Source organism: Archocentrus centrarchus, chromosome 5 (assembly GCF_007364275.1).
Source record: "Archocentrus centrarchus isolate MPI-CPG fArcCen1 chromosome 5, fArcCen1, whole genome shotgun sequence".
Classification (NCBI taxonomy): domain Eukaryota; kingdom Metazoa; phylum Chordata; class Actinopteri; order Cichliformes; family Cichlidae; genus Archocentrus; species Archocentrus centrarchus.
The window spans coordinates 27506495-27525940 of NC_044350.1; the positions used below are offsets into that span (position 1 = coordinate 27506495).

A 19446-nucleotide genomic window follows, 5' to 3' on the forward strand; every position below is an offset into this window, starting at 1 on the left:
CTGCCAATGCACTAAATGCATAGTTATATAGTGCTCCACTGTGTGTTTTTCTATCAGTCATGGACAGGCCTCCTCAAAAGCCTGGACCTCAACATTATTGAAGCAGTGTGGGATTATTTTTGCCTTATATACTGTATTTCCATGTATGTTTGCACATTCCAGTTAATCCCTGTGCCTGTTCCCGTTTTTCTTGCAAAATATAAAGAAATGAGATGTGCCTCATGACTTTTACAAAGTACTGTATATGAAATATATAGCATTTCTTTAACGATGTGTTGTCAGTTAAAGTGTTTGTATTACCGGTACATGTTTCCATTTGCTGTCTGACAGTCTGATAGCTCACTGGAATTTTTTCCAACCACAGAAACTTTAAAATGAACTCTTGGTGTCTAGTAGGGAAATTGATGTACAGACTCAAAAATATGGCAATTTTAAAAAACACTGCTGGTGCATTTTAATCCATTAATCTTTTTCAGAAAATGTGTTTCTCTCGGTTTTGGAAGGTTAATCAGAAAATGAAGCAATATACAGGTGTTACTTCCGGCTTTGAGCACCTGTCATGAGATCTTGGAGTCTACATAATAAAATGTATTTACAAAAAAACAAACAAAAAACACAGGTTACTTTTGTTTCAAGACAATTTCGTAAAATCCCCTTAGGAAAGCACACTGGTGGCTCCACACAAAGCCAGTCCCTGCTGTTAATTAAGATAATACAGCATTATTAATGTTCCACATGTTTTCTGACCTTCACAGAAGTTCAGGGTCAGATCTCTGAGGGTTGATGAGAGATCAGAGACTAAAGAGCAAAAAAAGGACCGCAGTGGTAATGTGCGAGTATAAGAGTGTAAGAAAGCGTGTGCATGGAGAAGGGCAAAGCGGTATCAGTCACTGTCACTACCCACTGCAGTCTCTGGCTCAGTTCCACACGCACACACTCAGACACACATGGACACATAAACAAAGAGGCGCAGGATGCATAATTTATAGGAGTAATCAAAGGCAGACAAAAGCCTCAGTCTTTGAGTCTGTGGGCCCACCAGGACACAGGTACACACACAAGCACATTCTCACTCTATTCAAGTGAACAGTAGTTAATACCAGCCAGGCAACAGTCTACAGAAGGTAGCAGAGAGAAAATAGAAGGTGAACAAGAGGAAAAGATGAGGAGGAAAGTGAGAGAGAAAGTGGATAATTTTTCACACAACCTCTTTACTTTCCTTCTCTGCCTAGAGGCCCTCTCTTACAACTTCCTCTTCCCTTTTTTTTAATTTAAAAAATTTGTTCTGTCTAGACCAAAAGAGACAGTACAGTAGAGATAAACTCCCTGAACTTCCTGGCTATACTTTCTGTTTCATTCACTCCTTTTGGTCCTCTGTATGTTTTCTCAAGAGTATATCTACCGAGAAAACTGTTTTTTTTTGTGGTAGCTTGCACTAGGGAGCCAAAGTTTAGGCCTGTTTTTAGGCTGCATAAACATTAATATTTTATGAAATACAGATGACTAGCACTCATAAGAATTGAATAAGACATATTTAGCAACAATCAGCGCACTTTGAAGACCTGGACTTACTTATCGGGTGGGGTGTGAGTTTGCATGGCGATACATTGTCTTCTCTCTCTGACCCCTCGCCTAGAGCAGAGATATAAAAAGCTCAGCTCTTAAAGCTTTTATCACTGTCTAAATCCAAACCAGCGTTCCATTTATTTGTCTTCCTGAGACTAGAACTATATACTAAGATCCACCCATCTTTGGCAAGATGAGCCTGAGCCTTACAGTGAATCTCTGTGCAGAAACACACACACACACACACACACACACACACACACACACACACACACACACACACACACACACACACACACACACACACACACACAAATAAACGGGCAAATGAGCACAGAAGTGTTGTGTTTCACATTCTATCAGTAAATAACTGTGACTGCACTCAGCCGTCTAGGTAATGCAACTGTACCGAGGCACCTGATAAATCCCTGAATGCTGTAGCCTTATCTGCCTGGACCAGGCTCGAGAAAAAGGCTCTTGTCTTTTTGTGTATGGCTCAGTCCATCTGCCTGTATTTGTGTCCGTCTCTCTGTCTGCCTACTGCAGTGCTTCAGTCTGCAGTCTGACTCCCCCCCCCCCCCCCCCCCCCCCATTACTTCAGCTGTTGAAGTTGATAGGAAATAAACTCATTAGCTCATTATGGATTATCTCTTCCTCCCACCTCACTCCTTTACTTTCCCTCACCTTATATTTCCTCTAAAATGTCAGGTACCTGATGCAGGGGCAGGACTTTGAGTCTCACAAAGTGTAGTTGGAGTAAAAGCTGCAGTAACATGCATATTCATAAAATTAATGGCTCAAACAATGATGTGACAAATGTGTACAGAATCATTACTCTTCTAAGAGTTAAAGGGTGTTTTATGGTCTTTTAGCTCATTGTTTTGATTTGCTTTACTGCTGTTACTCACTTTTAAAGTTTGTTTAGTCTGAACACTTTTAAACTGTAAGACAAAGTTAACAACAAGCTAGTGGACATAATGAAGCACTTAGAAGGTGAAGAGCTTGCATTTGTCAACTGGACAAAAAAATGACCACAAATTAATGCTAATGTTATTTCATTGTTGTCAAAGACTGTACATAAAAGATGGACATGCGCTCTGTGGACAAAAGTCTTTTCAGGAGTTTTCGGTCCCATTGCCACCTAGCCATGCAGTCTGCCTTTTAATAATATTTGTGAAAGAATGGGTTGCTCTAAAGGGCTCACTGAATTTGAGCATGGTGCTGTAACAGGATAACACTGTTGCAATTTCTTCCCTCCTAGATATTCCACAAACTACTATAAGTGGTATTAATGCAAAATGGAAGAAATTTTAGGAACCAAAAGTAACTCAGCCATCAAGTGACAAACCATGTAAAGTTACAGAGCGGGGTTGCCAAGTGCTGAGGCACATAGTGCATAAAAGTCGACAACGCTCTGCTGACTCAATAGCTGCATGACATGGGTTTTCATGACCAAGCAACTCCTGTAGGTGTAATGTGAAGGTGGTTTAGTAATTTTGTCCATATAGTGTAGCTTGCGGGTCTAAAAAGTGGAGCCAGTGTGGAAGTCCCTTAAACCTGCATTCTTTTGTAATGGCCTGCAGGGGTGAGTCTGGTTTCGGGACTTCAGAAAATGTTTCCTAATGATCATGCATTCTCAGTTGCTAGTTTAAAGTGTTATGTTATGATCATTTTTCTATGCTCACATTTAGAGTAAAGCAGGGTATGTTTTTTCCTTCCTGCGCGTGTTCACTGTTTGTTAGCCCCCACCCCCCCCCCAGTGGCCAAAGACCTTGTCACTGTTCATCATTTCATTGACAGAATGTAAAATATGGTTGGTTGAGTGAGAGTTTTGTTAGGTGAAACTCAGGCCAGCTCTGCCCAGGGCTAACAAGCAGATCATACTATTCAAGTTAGGCATTCATTCTAAAATATTGGGTTGAAAGTACAAGCATAAACGTAGAACAGAAAGATTAAAATCTTAATAAGTGGTTGAAAAATGTGCCTAAGCCACCCGGGACTATGATAGATAGTGTAATGGTTGTTGACTGTAGCAAACTGAAGGTGCTATATGCCTCAACAGGGCTGTGATAGAGTTGTCTCCATAAGTTTTATGACCCTTGATGATGTTGCCTTGCAAATCAGCTGAATGTGTGCTGTTAGCTCCTTGCAAATGAGTTTGATGTAGATTTATCCCCCTTAGCCATACACCCCATGATTCTAGCTTTATCTGACTTTCAGAGCATGGTGGAGTGCTTCGTTGAAGTTATTTTTGGCCATGTTACATAATAAGTCTCTCTCTTTCTGTTTCCTCTGATGTAGTGGTACTGCGGTGTGCTGTTGGCAGGCAAATCAGGACCACAGTACTAATTGTGGTATTTCTGAGATATTTAACGGTGTTGTAGCTCCAACCTGCTAATGTCAGGTAGTCATAAGAATCTTACAAAATTTTGTCTGGAGTAAATATGGCGACAGCATCCCTGAGCAGCACCACTGCACTGGCTTCAGTTTTGCTCAGTTGGAGAAGGAGAGCTTAGAGGCCAGCAGAGGCAGACAAACCATCTGGGGTTGTGGAAGTTTTCCCAGTAGTGTGAGCCAAAGTTTCATGCTGCTTGGTTGATTTGCATTATTAACCAGCCAGCATGATGATTACACACTGCAAGGACGTGTAGACCTAACAAATTAACATTATGCTTCATTTAGGTGTCCTCAAAATTACAACTTGACCTGACATTATTTAGAATAAATATTTTTTTTTTAAAGTGAAAACTGGGGGAAAATGTAGAAATCCTACTTTAGTGAATATAATTGAAACAGTGATTTAATCATCTGCATAGCTGCAAAGCCCAAAACAGTCTTAAGACTCTAAAAGTTATAAATATTCTTCTTTTTATGCTTTTACTAATCTGATTCTGATTTCTGCTCATCAAGTAGACAGCACAGATAACAGGAAGTACATTCAGATCAGTTTGGCACTTTAGCACAATGCTTGAAGATAATCATAAACATTATGATAATTTTTTTCATCCTTCTTCATTTTCTTTTTAATTTCATCTCTTTTATTTCTGACCACTCTCTCTATTATGTTGGCTTGTCTTAGTGTTTTTTTTTTTCTGTCTACAGCCTGGCTTGTTGACTTTGTTATTTCTGTGGAGGAGAGAGAGAGTTTTGCAGAGAAGACTTGAGAGGTGAGAATGAGGGCACAAAAGATAGAAGTGGGAAGGAGACAATTGAGAAGAGGCCACAGGGATGCACTCTCACACCTGAGAGGAGAGAAGCAGACCAGAGAATGAAATTAATGAGGAAAGGTGCTGAGAGAGGAGAGGAGGACATGCCCTCTCTCTGTTGTCCTCTGGGCTTTGGATAGATTGCTTTCTCTCTGACTTGGAAGTCAAGGTGGGGAGGGATGGAGAATGTGGCCACCATCAGGGGACGGGTTGGACATTCAGGTGTTAATTTGCACTTCGATTCACACTTCCAGCATTTCATCAGAGAGCTTTAGAGCTGCAGATTTGGCAAGATGATAGCCCTGTCACCGTCTATCAGGCCTACCGATCACATAAACTGTCCCTGCCGTCTACTGTACAAGGCTTTGCTGCAGGCTCGCTCGCTCTCTCTCTCATGCTATGACTCAGCCAAGAAAGATACCTCTCTCATCCTGTCACAGGTTGCTGAACCCTCTTACAGCAGCCCCTTGTCCAAAAATGTGCCAAACTGTAATAAAAGTGTGATAGCGCTTGGCTCCAAATCCAGACCTGGCACCAGAGCACCCAGAAGGAAATTATGTTTCCAAGTTAAATTGGTTTCCTGGCATGTGATAAGTTGGGGTGAATTTTTAATCCATGACCTCATGAAAATATGTCAGTCTCCCAGCTTCTATCATTCCTCCCATCCTTCCACCTCCTTTTCCCTTTCTGCTCCCATCTGCTTTTGCCCCTGTGTCTTTCTTCTTGGCTACGCTATGCTTAAAAAAGTAAAAGATAGCAAGTGTGGGACACCTTTGCCCCTCAACCAATTACCTTGCCAGTGTGTAATCCTACCCAACCTCAACTCTCCTCCCACTCGATCCTTTTCCCTCCCTGCTGCTCTTACTCCCTCACCTCCACCCACGCAATTCTTTTTTTCATCTCTTTACTTCATCCCTGCAGCCCTGTGAGGCTCTGTGGCTCACCAATTACAGCAGCAATAGGCAGCTAGCTAAAGTTACTCCCACAGGCAGTCTAATGCATGCGGGAGGCAGGCAGCTGACTAACATGACACAAGGTGTTCTCCCATACCCATTCTACCACCTGAGGAAGTCTAATAGCCAGGCTTGATGTGGCTGGCTTTACATGGCTAGTCATTTACTGCACCTCATACCAGGTGGACCGCTCCCTGGCTGAGTTTTTCTTTTCCGGTAAACATACTGCAAGACTCTCAGACAAGTAAACCAGCTGAAGTACAGCTACAGATGGTTTTGGTTAAGAATTTTAAATACTCACACAGGAGTAAATTTGGGTGAGTAATGAAATCTTGAGGAGTGAGTGTGTGTAGAGAAAATGCCAGAAAAAAAAAAAAAAGTAGTTCCTACTACATGCTAATGCAAAGGTAACAATGGAAAATTTCTTCTAGAAACCAAAATGTCTTTTGTCCCAACAAAATGCGATGGCTAACAGAGCTATCGTGGTAGAGTTTAAACCCACAAATCTATTATCTAAATTGATTTCACACTGTAGAAGTGACTGTCTTTGTGCCTACCAGCTTTCCATTTCCTGCTATCTGATGTATAGAAATTCAAAACACTTCAGCGAGGGTCCTGAAATGTTTTGTAATCTGTGTTTTGGTGTCAAATGGGAGGACATTCTTATCTGTTTAATATTAAGGCTAGAGATTATTGAGCGCTACGCTATGATAATGAGAAGACAGAAGCAGAAGAATAAATTGAATTCTGTCACTGAACGATAAGATTTTATGAAAGTAGTATTAAGTGAGATTTACAGTGTAAAAAATAGTTTCATTTGGCATTTTCTCTGCATCATTTCACAGTTGAGTCTGGCAATTATCACCTTCCAGCAACATCTGCGTATCTTCCTCTGTCAAGATATCCTTTTCGTCAACCAGTCACTGCAGAGATTAACAAGTAAAGAAGGCAGGGAAGGCTTAGTTGCATTTGACTGTCAGTCTCCTCCTGTGTACAATCACCTCTTTGCATGATGCCAGATAAAGAGGGTTCTTTTGGGAAGGCATTGCAGGGGCCTGCCATTTAACAAAAATTAATCCTGACATGCACAGCTACAGGGGAGGCAGCAGCAGCGGGAAGAAATTGGACCAGATTCACCCATTCATCATCAGACATTGACAGTGACATGTGCAAGAGCCCGGTCAACACACTAAAAGCTGCTATACACTCTCATGTACATGCACAGGCATCCTCCTGCCTCTACGCTCATAGCCAATCAGCTACCATCAGCTTAGGAGCCAATCATGAGCGAGGATCTGTGCTGGAGATGTTGAGGGGCTGAAAAGAAGTGACTGTGTCAAAGTCGTACCATATGAGGCAATGCTGCATTAAAATTTATACAGAGCTGAGGCACCAAACTGAATACTGATCAGGGCACAAGTTCTGTCCTGCAGCACAGTGAGGAAACAGAGCAATTTTATGTAGGTATCCACACTTATGCTCCCTACATGCATATGACCATAAAATGCATCAGAGGGGAGAGAAGCAGCAGGAAGAGAGAAGAAGAAGAAAGACAACGAGGGGAGAGTGGGAGACACAGAGAAAATACAGAGCATGAGATCCAGTTATACAAGGCTGTTGTGTCTCTGATGTGGTGCTGGAGTCATGATCGGAGGGAGGAGAGTGAGCTAATATCTATTTATGACAGTGTGTGTGGGCAAATGTGGTCATGTAACCATATGCTGCTGCTATTTTTTTCTTATGTACATACAAATCACTCCTAAATGCAATATTTAAAAAAGGGTATCTTTGGGCTTCTCCCTGCCATCAGCATTGTTAAAAAGATCTGCAGTGGAAAAAGATGATCAATAATTACGCTGCAACCTGGCAAGCGTGGTGTTTCTAAATAAATGTCTGTTGGGATTTAAATAAATTGAATCAATCAGTAAATGTAAAGGTTTGCAGTTGGTTAAAAATAATAATAGTTTGTCATATTTCATCCATATAAAATTTAAACTAGTTATCATATTACAAATTTCTCTAGTCCAAATTAAAATGGTCAAATGTAACAAATTTGCTGCTAAGTTTTATAAGTTTTCTAATTTACATCTAAACTAATTTCTTATTTAATGACTGTGGAATATTTTGAGGTTTTTAACAGTTGGTCACATGGGATTTGAAGTCATCCTCTTTAGCTGTGAGAAATGATGACCAGGATGAGGATGAGATTTTTCTGATACATTATAAATTAAACAATCAATGTAAAAAATACAAATAAAAAGGCAGCAGCATCTTAATCAATAAGGAAAACAGTTCCAATTATAGATGGGTGTAATTAAAATAGAAGTTTTGTTTTACTGATTCCTGGTGAAGAAGCTTCCGCAGCAGCAGAAGTTCCTGAAGAGATAAAACTATTAAAAGGTGCAAAATATTGAATAGTTTAACCCAATACAAAATTTGCACTCACATGTATTGCTTGAATTGTAAATATTTTGATATATTAATATCTGGGGAAAAAAACCTGCATTAATAAAATGGGAACGCTGACTGAAGCATAAATAGATTCATTTGGGCTCGTTCATTTTTTTTAAGGGTCATCATACCCCTGCTTTAGGTTTTTTAAAAAAAAAACTTTTATCTACATGTAGGTCAGTTTTAGACAAACTTATCATCCACCCCCCACCCCACCCTTTCATACAGAATTGCACATGGATATGTTTGGGTACATGTTAAATCACTGTCAATCCCGATTTGACTGGAATTTAGATTAAAGTGACCTTAATCCTTCACCTGACTCCACCCAGTATCCCCCAGCTCTGTCAGCAAGCAAAGAGAGAGAGACATATCGCTGACTGCCAGACATGAATTAATGCCTTACTGTAGTGACATTCAGAGGAGAATCAGTAAGTAAACTGATGACCTGCTTGGATTTGGCGAACCACCAAGGAACAATAGCAGGGAACACAGCCAGAAAATCCAACTCATCTTTTTTTTTTTTTTAATTGGTTGTTTCCATCCCACTAATTCCATTTGAATCCCTAACTCTTCCACTGGATGAAGCATTTCACTCTGGATGCAAATTAAATGTCTGTGCAAGCTCATGTACTCACTGTTTATTTTTCTGTGAGTCAGACTGACTGCCAAAGGGATGGTCTATGTTTACTTTCATACATGCAGTAGCTGTGAATACATTTTTGGATATGTGTAAAAAGCTTAATTTTTCAACGGCACCAGAGTAGTGTGTGTCCTTATTTTCACATATAATGGCTGCAGTCCAGCCCAGACTAAGATTAATTGGCCAAAGCTGCTCTTCTGCTGCTGTACAACAGTAGTTAGTGCATATGTTTGGCTTAGACCCCACTATCACTCATATATATATATATATATATATATATATATATATATATATATATATATATATGTATATATGTATGTATATATATGTATGTATATATATATGTATATGTACTTGCCCATTCAGATGCACACACCAAATCAACAAGTGGTCCCAGAGTTTCTGTTGAGTCAGCTCCTCTAGAATCAACATCTAGCTCTTTGGCTTTTCCCCCTGAAGTTGGTCCTCAGAGAGAAAGAACAGTATGGCAGTTTAACACAGTGCAGCCAGAGAGAGAGAGAACAACACAGACTGTAAGCGAGAGAGAGCAGTAACTGTGACTGTCGCCACCTCAACACCATACAAGGAGGATCAATAAAACAAAGTCAAATAGTTCTCACTGAGCAGTCCTCTGTGGCTCTGTTCAAAAATCTGTTGGAGAATTGTATTGTCCGAATCAGAGCAGCGGACCAGACCTCCAGTCGTTTGCACCAAAAGTTATATTTACACTCAAACAGTGGAATTGTCCTGACTTCTCTGGCAGTAGCTCATCCTGACAGACGGTAGAAACCAGAAAATATTTGTTGAATACAGTGATGTATTCTGTAAACAAAACTTTAATTGATATAATTGTGATATTGTATTAATTCCAGCATTTTATCTGCTGATCTCCCTGATTATTGGTCAGGCAAAACAAGGTATTTGTAGATGTCTACTTAATATCAGGATGTGGTTGTAGTCATAATCTATATCTAGATATAATGATAATCATCAATTGTCAATTAAAGATCAAAAAGATTACTTAAAAAATTGCTTGCTGTTTCAACACCTTAAAACCTGATAATGTACTTAAATTATATAAACAATCAATAAATATTTTCTATAAAGTGACTAATTCGTCAACAGCCTGTCATGGTCAGATTGCTGTTGGAAGTAGACTGTGGAAGGGTCAGAATTTGGCGCGTCACTAAAATTACTTAATGATGATGCTAACAACAATTTGAAGATAGCTACTTAATTTTATCTTAGAAATTGCTGCAAACACAAAAAATCACGTGTTAAAAAGTAAAGCAATTAGCAGTTGTAGCAGTAAGAAAGCAGTAACTAGTGTGCACCAAGGACGAGTTTCAATCCATTTACAGGAAACTGCTATTTTATAATAACAGAATAAGAAAAAAATCTGTACGAAAATTACATAAATGGAGGTTCAGTATTTTCTAAGAAGATGATCACATGCTCAGTGAGCAAAACGCTCTGGATTTTGACTGCAAATAGAGAAAGACTGATAGTGAAAGCCATTGTTGGACAGATCCCATCAGATTGAGGAAGGATAAGCTGCTCGGGGATGCGGTCAGAGCAAAACTCTTTTGGTAACTGTCATTCTTCCAAAAAGAGGGTATCCATCATTCTTTTTGGTGATGAAATTTTAATTATTAGATGATGAGGAGAAATGAGCCATGTAGAGATAAATCATCAGTTAGAAGAGTTGTTATAGGCACATTAGTCCACAGATATACCACTCCTTGTGCGTGTTTCTTTTTTTGTTCCTTTTTTTGTTTGTTAGTGTGTGTGTGCTTTGAGCCTTCAAAGTAATTCGCTCACTATTATCTTTGATAATAAAGAGTCCTTAAAATAAGATTTGTGAGACTTATCGTCGTCATGTTTCCATCATCCACAGGTGTATGATAAATGATGTGATAAATCATAGTTCTGAGAAACCTGAAGGACTGACAGTGTTGTGTGGTTTACATCAGAAAATGGAATATGGTGTTCAGGCTAAGAAGTTAACTCATGCTTCCATCTCTTCAGCCAGCTATTTGATTCATGACTCACCATCACTCTTTGATTCCTCAGCTGACAAGTGACATTTGATCACATTGACTCAGGTTTACAGAGCAGCATTATGAACCAAACTCTGGTAATAGCTACGGCTTCTTTTCCCACCACATTCTCTTTCTGTTGCGTCTTATTTTTGGTATTGTTGATTTCAGAATGCCAGTGAGCAAAGACCCAGTGATTATGTATGTTATTATGAATTAGCTCTACCAGCGAAGCTCCTATCATACCTCAAATTGTTTGAGAGCTCTTTCAAAGCTATTCAATCAAACTGCTATTCAATCAAACTGTAACAGTACAGGATCTTACAGTACTTTTGAAATATGTTTCCTACGTCAGTTCCTCGACTTAAATGCTTCTCACAGAAGCAGTGCTTACATGGGTATTATTTATTCCAAAAAACTCTTTGAGATCAAAATCTCTCTTTGCAAGCAACATAAACACAAATTGCATATATGTAAGATTAGAAAAATTACAATTTAACATAGCACACACTGTCCCATCTACAAACTCGTGCTGTGCATCCAAACATAATCATTCAAATTGGGGGGTTTTCCTGCAGAGAGAAATCTTTGGCACTTCCAAATGGGTTTTACTCAAAGTCAGAGAAAATCATCGTAAAATTATTTTTTAACTAGTTTCAGATATAAATGAAACTGTGTAAATTTCTGCCAAAAAAGGTAACAAGACCTGTAATTGCTGCATACAGACAGTTTAGGCTTATGTACAAAATCAAATGCAAATGCCCATTCTGAATCACAAAAAACAAAAAAAAAAAAAAACCCACATCTGTCAGCAAAGAGCAAAGTGATTTTAACAAACTTAAAGCTGATTAAGGGAAAATGAAATGGGGAAATTCTGTGTTAGTGGTTAATTGTCCCTTGGAGGGAGAAAATTGACATTTGAGTGTATCTTATGTTTCTTATTGTATTGCATTATGCACTGGATTGTGAGGACATTTCAAACTGCATGATTTCTGCATAATTTTTAAAACATTTTTTAACTGATGAAAAAAGTAACTAATAAATGCACTATAAAAGGCAAAAGTAATAGATTATTGATTATTTCGGCACCGAGTAAAATTTCGTTTAGTGTTTTGAATAAGGACATTAAAAATTGGAAACTCGAAGCAGAGAGTGGCGTGTGTGTCTGATGTATAGTTACATGCAGCTCCTGCTGTCACAGGCATGTTAGCATGAGCAAAGGTGGATGTCGCAGGCAGAAGAGGTTTATAAAATATGTTATCTGAATTGTGACATCATTATGAGGTTGCCTGATGATGTTGCCTAGCAACAGAGAGAAGTCCCCCAACGTCAAATTCAACACTGCACTTACCCAGCAACATACCGAACAAGTTTGATGTTGAGATAGGCGATGAACAGACAGACACAGATTCATCCAGTTATATACAATATACACTGATTAATATCTGTGTTTGTAGATGTTTGTCTAATCTCTGCTGAGCACAACAAGACTCATTTTGTTTTGTCTCAAGCGAGGCGCAGCATCTTATCATCCTGACTCGCTCTGACGAAGTGAAAATAAACCAACTAAATAATCCACATGTTCTGAAAACCCTCTGTTAGATGCTCTGGCCTCCTTTTAACCGCTGAGCATGTTTTAACCTGGAGGTCAAAGTGAGCTTTTGCATTTTGCAGCAGCAGACGTGTGCATCTCTCTTTCTGCCTCTCCCTTCCTCTCTCCGCGGGTTCCCATTTCAGATCTGGCTGCCTTTTCTTTGTCTGTCTGAGCCTGTATCACTCTCTCCTTGTCACTATTTATTCTCGCCTCATCTGTCTGCGTTGCTGTCCATCTTCTCATCAGTACCCTTATTCTCTTGCTTTCTATCTCTTTGTGTTAACCTCCCCGTGCTCTTTTCATGCTCCGAATCTTCATGCATGGCCCCTTTTCTCAGTGTCCCTGTCTGAGTGGCTCTAGTGCTCCATCTCTGTTAGAACAGCGTGCTGGCTGTTATTGGTGCCCCGACGTCATGGCACATGGCTGCGGCATCTTGGCTATAAATAACTTGGTCTCGCAGTCCAAGACAGGACCGAGAGCCAGAGGGAGAGCAATCTGCTGTCTCCCTCAAGAGATGCTCAGAGGGGAAGGCACAAATGAGACGGCTCACTCTGCACTATCTCCACCAAGATCTTCATTGTAATTTGTGATTCAATTACTCTGAATATAATTATTTTTATATATTCAGAGTAATTGAGCGCAAATGTCTGGTGAGCAAACATTAAAAGGTTAAATTAAAGGTAAAGGTTAAGGCTCTAAATATTGGTGTGTGACGCCTTGAACTTTCATGACAGTGCAGGGTGGCGGTAACTGTATTAAAGCCATTACAAGCAACCATGTGGAAGGTTTGTCACATTTTTCGTGTTGTGTTTTTGTGTTTTATTCTGAAAGAAAACATCAGCATTACTGTCTGCAGTGTCACAATCAAAGATTTGATTGATGACCGTAATATATCATCCTTTCATACATCTGTGTCAAGTAGCTATGTTTGGGTTGATTTACAAGTCAACACAGGATTTAAGTAAGTTTAAAACTTCAGATCTGTTCATTTGATTTTAACCACAGAAGAAGAGTGGTACAGTATTAGGGAGGGGTACTGATAAGATTGATAAGAGCCACTTACTGATTCCTGATCAATTTTCTCTGTAGAATTATCTTTAGTAATGAAAGTGTGTATATGTGTATTTTCATATACGTGTATTTATATATATGCCTGGACAATCAATTGGTCTAATAACTGCAGTGAATTCCTATATCTGATCCATTTTGCAGCAGCGAAGGTCACTTGTCAAAAGACTGAGTCCTTTTCCTTTTCTGTCGTAATCCACTGGCTTAGTTAGAGTTGGACTGGCAGCTTTGTTTTTTGGCATTTTTTTTATGATGATTACCACTGGGATAGATACATATTATCATGTTTACATTCTCATATTTTCTGTGTAGTAAAAAGTAGCATTCGCTATATGGAAATAGCTTAGTTTTAGGGTGCAAAGTGTACAAAAAGTCATCCACATTTTTATAAAGAACTTTCTTTCCTACAAACCAACATATCTGTATTTATTCCTTTTAATAGTTTATTTAGAAGGGATAGTGCTCAGTGCATGCAGCCCAGGCTGACCAGTGACTATGTGAAGCACTCTTGTCACTCATGTCTACCCCAACTGTAGCTCTCTTGCACATGTGCTTGCAGCATCTTTACTTTGTGCTTTCCGTTGATAGGAAGGCAATAGTATCTCAGATAACCAAGACTGCAACCAAGGTATGTGGAAGAACCTGTCTGAATGTGCAACACGTCAAACCTTGACGCAGATGAGCTACAGCAGCAAAAGACCACACCAGGTGTCATGCCTGTCAGCTAAGAACAAGAAACTCTAGCTACAGTTCACACGGGCTCACCAAAATTTGGACATTAGACGACTGGAAAAACATTACCTAATCTTGATTTCTGCTGCAACATTCGGGTGGTAGAGTCAGAATTTGGTGTGAACAGCATGAAAGCATGGATCCATCCTGCTTTGTGTCAACAGTTCAGGTTGTATTTGGTGGAGTAATGGTGTCAGGTGCACTTTCTTAGCATACGTTGGGCCATTTAATACCAATTGAGCATCGCTTAAATACCACAGCCTACCTGAGTATTGTTGCTGAGTATGTCCAGCCCTTTAAGATCTCAGTCCAGTACAGCACCTTTAGGACGTGGTAGAACGGGAGATTCACAGATGGATGTGCAGCTGACAAATCTGCAGCAATTGTGTGATGCTATCATGTCAATATATGGACCAAAATCTCTAAATGATTCCAGCACCTTGTTGAATCTGTCAGTCAGTTCTGAAGGCAAAAGTGGGTCTAAGCCAGTAATAGGGAGGTGTACCTAATAAAGGTGTCCAGTGAGTGTAAATGTACCCAGAGAGCTACTACAGGTACTATATCTATCAAAGTGTTGAAATTGTATGCACAGAGAACAGTATTTCTTTCCTCAGTTACATGTCATGTAGCAGTCAATTTACACACAGAAATTATTTTTCAAAAAATTTAAAGTTTAAATGTCAAAAATGTCTATCCTCAACAACAGAATTAGAACAATAGGATTTCGGTCAACAAAACATATTACTGTACATGTGAGAGAGATATTAATGTATTGTTTTGCAGGAAGCAGTTGCTCACGTTATGGTATAAAGGGAAAAATTGATTGACCACTGGCTGAGGTGTATTGAATTTTCAAATGCCAATTAGAAATCAATGAGCTTTTTGATCTTAGATAATGAGAATCAATGTCTGTGCAAAGAGCTGGATGCTACCCTTTCACTACACTTTGTTGTGAGGATTTGTTTGTTGTAGAGACTGGCCCTATTTCTGGTTCTGTGAACTTGTACACAGATGCTTTTCGATAGTCATGTTGCCTTCAGCGTGCTGTCACTATCAGGCTGATTCTACAAGTCAGTTTTTTTCAGGGTAAGAAAAGCTGCCGGGTTTTAGAGCGTGTCTTTGTGTTAGTTTTCAGAGCTCTGATGTTGTTTTTCAGTGAGGTGAAAAACTGATTGAGACGTTCCTGGTTGTGTTCTTCCTATGGCCATATGGAATACGTAGCACTTCACATATTGTCAATACACAGTCCATTAGTTATGGTTCTCTTTCTCAGCATTTCAGACTGCTTCAAGGAGACAGCAAGCTCTTCCTTGGCAGATGTCCTCTGCTTTAAACCTTCTGTCAGTGTTTTTTTCTTTATTTTAGCAATAAAAAAAGTAATTATTCCAAAACTCTGCCTGTTCTCAAAAGTTATTTTTAGTTATTTCTGAAAGGGTTACTTTGACATGTGGAATGTTTTGTCTAACTTGTACATTATTCTCTCTCCTGATATGCTCTTTGTGGTCTGCTTTATTTCAGACCAGTCTAAAAGTAGAGGTGTTTGTGTGTCTGTTTCTTCCAGGAGACAGTAACCCCAAGGAAAGCAGTCCCTTCATCAACAGCAGTGATGCTGCCGCAGAGAAGACTCAGCAATATGATGGCAAGAACATGGCCTTGTTTGAGGTATAAAGCAATATTCTGCATACACACACACACACGCACATACTCACATGCACACAGTGATTTTTGTTAACACACACAATCAGGTGCGATACTAAGAAGCAGGATAGACTCGTTTTCACAATTCAGTGATTGAATAGGGGCTCTGACATCGATTAATGAGGGTAATTACTGTGTGAAGGGCATGGGGAAACCTCAGGTTAAAGCAAGAAAATCTCACAGTGGTGCAGGAATGAACCTCAATGAACCTCAATGAGGCAATTTGCCTCCACTCTGCACAGATGTATTTACAATGTCTTCTCAGTGGGATTTCTAGATTGAGCAGGAAACAGGGTTTTATTGTGTGTGCACTTTTTTTGGTTTCAAATGAGCTGAAATGCACAAGAAGGGAGTAGCATAATACATTAAATGGCTACTAGCAGTCACTAAGTGATTGATAATGTTATAGAGTTCACTTATATAGCTGAGATTGTTAATAATATTGATTAAAAGGCTGATTGCTACCTTCCTATCTGCTTGGTTTTCTGCAGGAGGAGATGGACACCAGCCCCATGGTGTCATCTCTTCTCAGCAGCCTGGCCAACTACTCCAACCTGCCCCAAGGTAGCAAGGAGCATGAGGAGGCTGAAAACAACGAGGCTGAGTCATCACGCAAGAAACCTGTTAAGGTATTTATGTAAAATGAAAATGCATTAAGACATACTGCTTGTGGTCAAATCCAGGGAAGTGCTGAAAGTCAACAACTCTGAAAAGTGTACCATTTTATGCTTTTAATTAATTTTTAATGTAAAGCTGGTGCTGACATGAATGTCTAGAAAAAATGAATGTGAAAAGCACCCCATCAAATGTAATACATTTTACAAAGATTTTCCAGGCATGCAGAGGACCAGTGTTTGTCGAAAATGAACTAAGAATCCATAAATTATCCTGTTCAGGGTCGCGGGGGGGGCTGGAGCCTATCCCAGCTGACACAGGGCGAGAGACAGGGTACACCCTGTACAGGTCGCCAGCCTGTTGCACGGCCAACACAGAGAGAGACAGACAGACAACCATCCACACTCACACTCACGGGCAATTTAGAGGGACCAATTAACCTAACCCCAGTAACTGCATGTCTTTGGACTGTGGGAGGAAACCAGAGTACCCGGTGGAAACCCGCGCAGACATGGGGAGACCTGCAAACTCTACACTGAGAGGCCCAGGCCAAGGTGGAATCGAACCCAGACCTTTTAGATGTCATTGTAACTGTGAGGCAGCAGTACTAACCACCACGCTAAGAATATTAAAACCTTTTTCTTTTAAGAGTAGCTGCCTACCTCAATAAGTTGCTCTGTCTGAAGGCATTGTGAGGGCAACATAGTTACATCAGCCAGGTTAACAATGCTAAGCTAATGTTAATGAGCGTGCACACACTCCAGGGGTGTGATGGTCACGGAATAAATTAACTCAATGAAATTATTGTGGCATTATTGTGAAACATGAGCTTGTACCAAGGGCAGCCTCACTTTCACAAAGTCAGTATTAAAGTCACTGTCAGCAGGCAGCGGTAGACAGTGTAGACAGTGATTAGTCTATACAATACACTAACATATACAGCATGGTTTGGCAATAAGAGTAAATGCATGGGGGAGGGAACAAGGTTATCTCTGTGATGCAAAAGGTCATAGAAATGTAGTCACAAGCACAACATTGTTTTCACATTATATTTTTATGTACTTTTTACTTTTATGTATTGTTGCATAAGCCATGTTTTGAGTCTAACTTGGCACAAGAGGTGATTATTGTGCCAAGGTGTGACTCCTATAGAAGCAAATAGAAAAACTAAATGATACAATATGGGTTTAAATCTGTTGTATCGTAACTGAGCTGCTCCTTTAAAAGTATTTTTGAAAATCTGTAAAAGCTAGATGTTGTTTTAATGTGTTGCAGTGAGTGTAAAAAGTTAAACTGCTATATAAGATCAAGAGTAATGTTTACATCTCCTGAATATATTTCTCTTGAATATATTTAAAGTGGTCAAAAGCAGATAACTGATCAGATATATGTGCTGCATCTTATCAGTAAAGTGTTGCTGCAGTAACAGTGTAATTCAACATAGAACAATGATCTTACTGGCTGCAGTATAAAACATAATGTTGAAATGATAGTTTAAGCTTTGTGCACAAAAAAAGGCCAGGTTTTCAGTTATGAAAAATTGTGTCTTCTAAAGCAAATTACCAAAATTATCTTCCATGGATCCAACTTCCCTGCTTAGTATGATGCAATATGCATAGATAAATTACTTGCCTGAAGATTTACATTTGCAGCCGTTTATGACCCTTCCTGGTTGAATAGCTTGTTCATCCAGAAAGAGCCATGTTCCTGTTGCCAGTGGATGGTCATTAAATGTTACCAAATATAGATTTGTATTTTACACAAGATCAAATAATGATTCCCTAACTGCACAGTTTTAAATTGTTATGTTAACGCAGTCACTGGAGAGGCTGAAAAACACCACAAGTTTAGAACTTGCCAATCATTCTCTGTTGATATTATAAATCCCCTGTTCATGTTACTGGTTTGCAGATTAAATGCCACTCACTAATGAGTTCCTTCCACATCATCCCATGATATTTTCTGCTGTTGGGTGTTGAGATGCCAGCAGGAAGGGTTTTACTTTTCAGGCTTTTTGTTGGCACTTGATGGACAGACTGCTGCTGAATCCTGTGGGAAATTGTGGTTTTAGATATGCAGCGACATGTGATACAGCAAAGATGAACTGCAATGACATGATAATTTGTGAAGGAACATGCCAAATTAAGGGCCACAGACTGATGGAAAGTGACACGTGTGAAGATATTTCACACTAACTTTTGAAAGTCTGTGACTTCAGAGTTACCCCATATGATGTAAAACACACATTTAAAAACTAAGAAGCTACAGCAGTGGCTGGTTGACAGTTTTGCAATGACCTTTGACCCTGTCTGTCTTTTTATGTGTCCAATTAGCCAAATAATCCTCCCTACTCCTATATATTTGCTTTTATCCACTTCTTGTCTTTTTCCTGTTCTGTTTATCTGTCACTTAGATATTCTTTCTTCTTTTTAACCTTGAGAATACTCAGTGATGATAATGTAGAATGCCAGTTCGCCTACTATATTCAGTGCAGTGTGGCTCCAGATGAATCCAGCGTACAGGCAAACTGTAGATCTGTGAAAAAGATTTTAAACTGACAGCAGATGAGAGTAATATCTTTAAGAAGAGTAATTTCTTTATTTCTTTATTCATGGTTGTGATCAGAAATCTCACACCAATGTTCTTAATACACTGCAGTTGTAAGAAGTTGTCAGGACATGAAACCATTTGCTTTACATGACAGCAGGCTGAATTAGTTACTCCCTTAGGCCTCAGTTACACAGACCTAGAGAGCCGTCGGCGACAACCCCGGACAACCACTGGTCACCTAGGAAAAATATGTATTCCCTGACTAGTTGGTGAGTGATTATTGGCAGTTGCTAGGTGAAATACGTTGCAGTGCTACACTGACAACATCCTT

General features: G+C 39.5%; 1 protein-coding gene across 2 annotated transcripts in view; it reads left to right on the plus strand.

The window, feature by feature from the left end:
* slc12a5a (solute carrier family 12 member 5a) overlaps positions 1–19446 on the plus strand; it is a 203261-nt gene that overhangs the window by 137045 nt on the left and 46770 nt on the right. For both annotated transcript variants that reach the window (XM_030728712.1, XM_030728713.1), the window contains exons 2-3: positions 15814–15914; positions 16442–16579. In XM_030728712.1, the coding sequence (XP_030584572.1) occupies positions 15814–15914; positions 16442–16579 (239 nt within the window). The remainder of the gene's footprint in view (positions 1–15813; positions 15915–16441; positions 16580–19446) is intronic.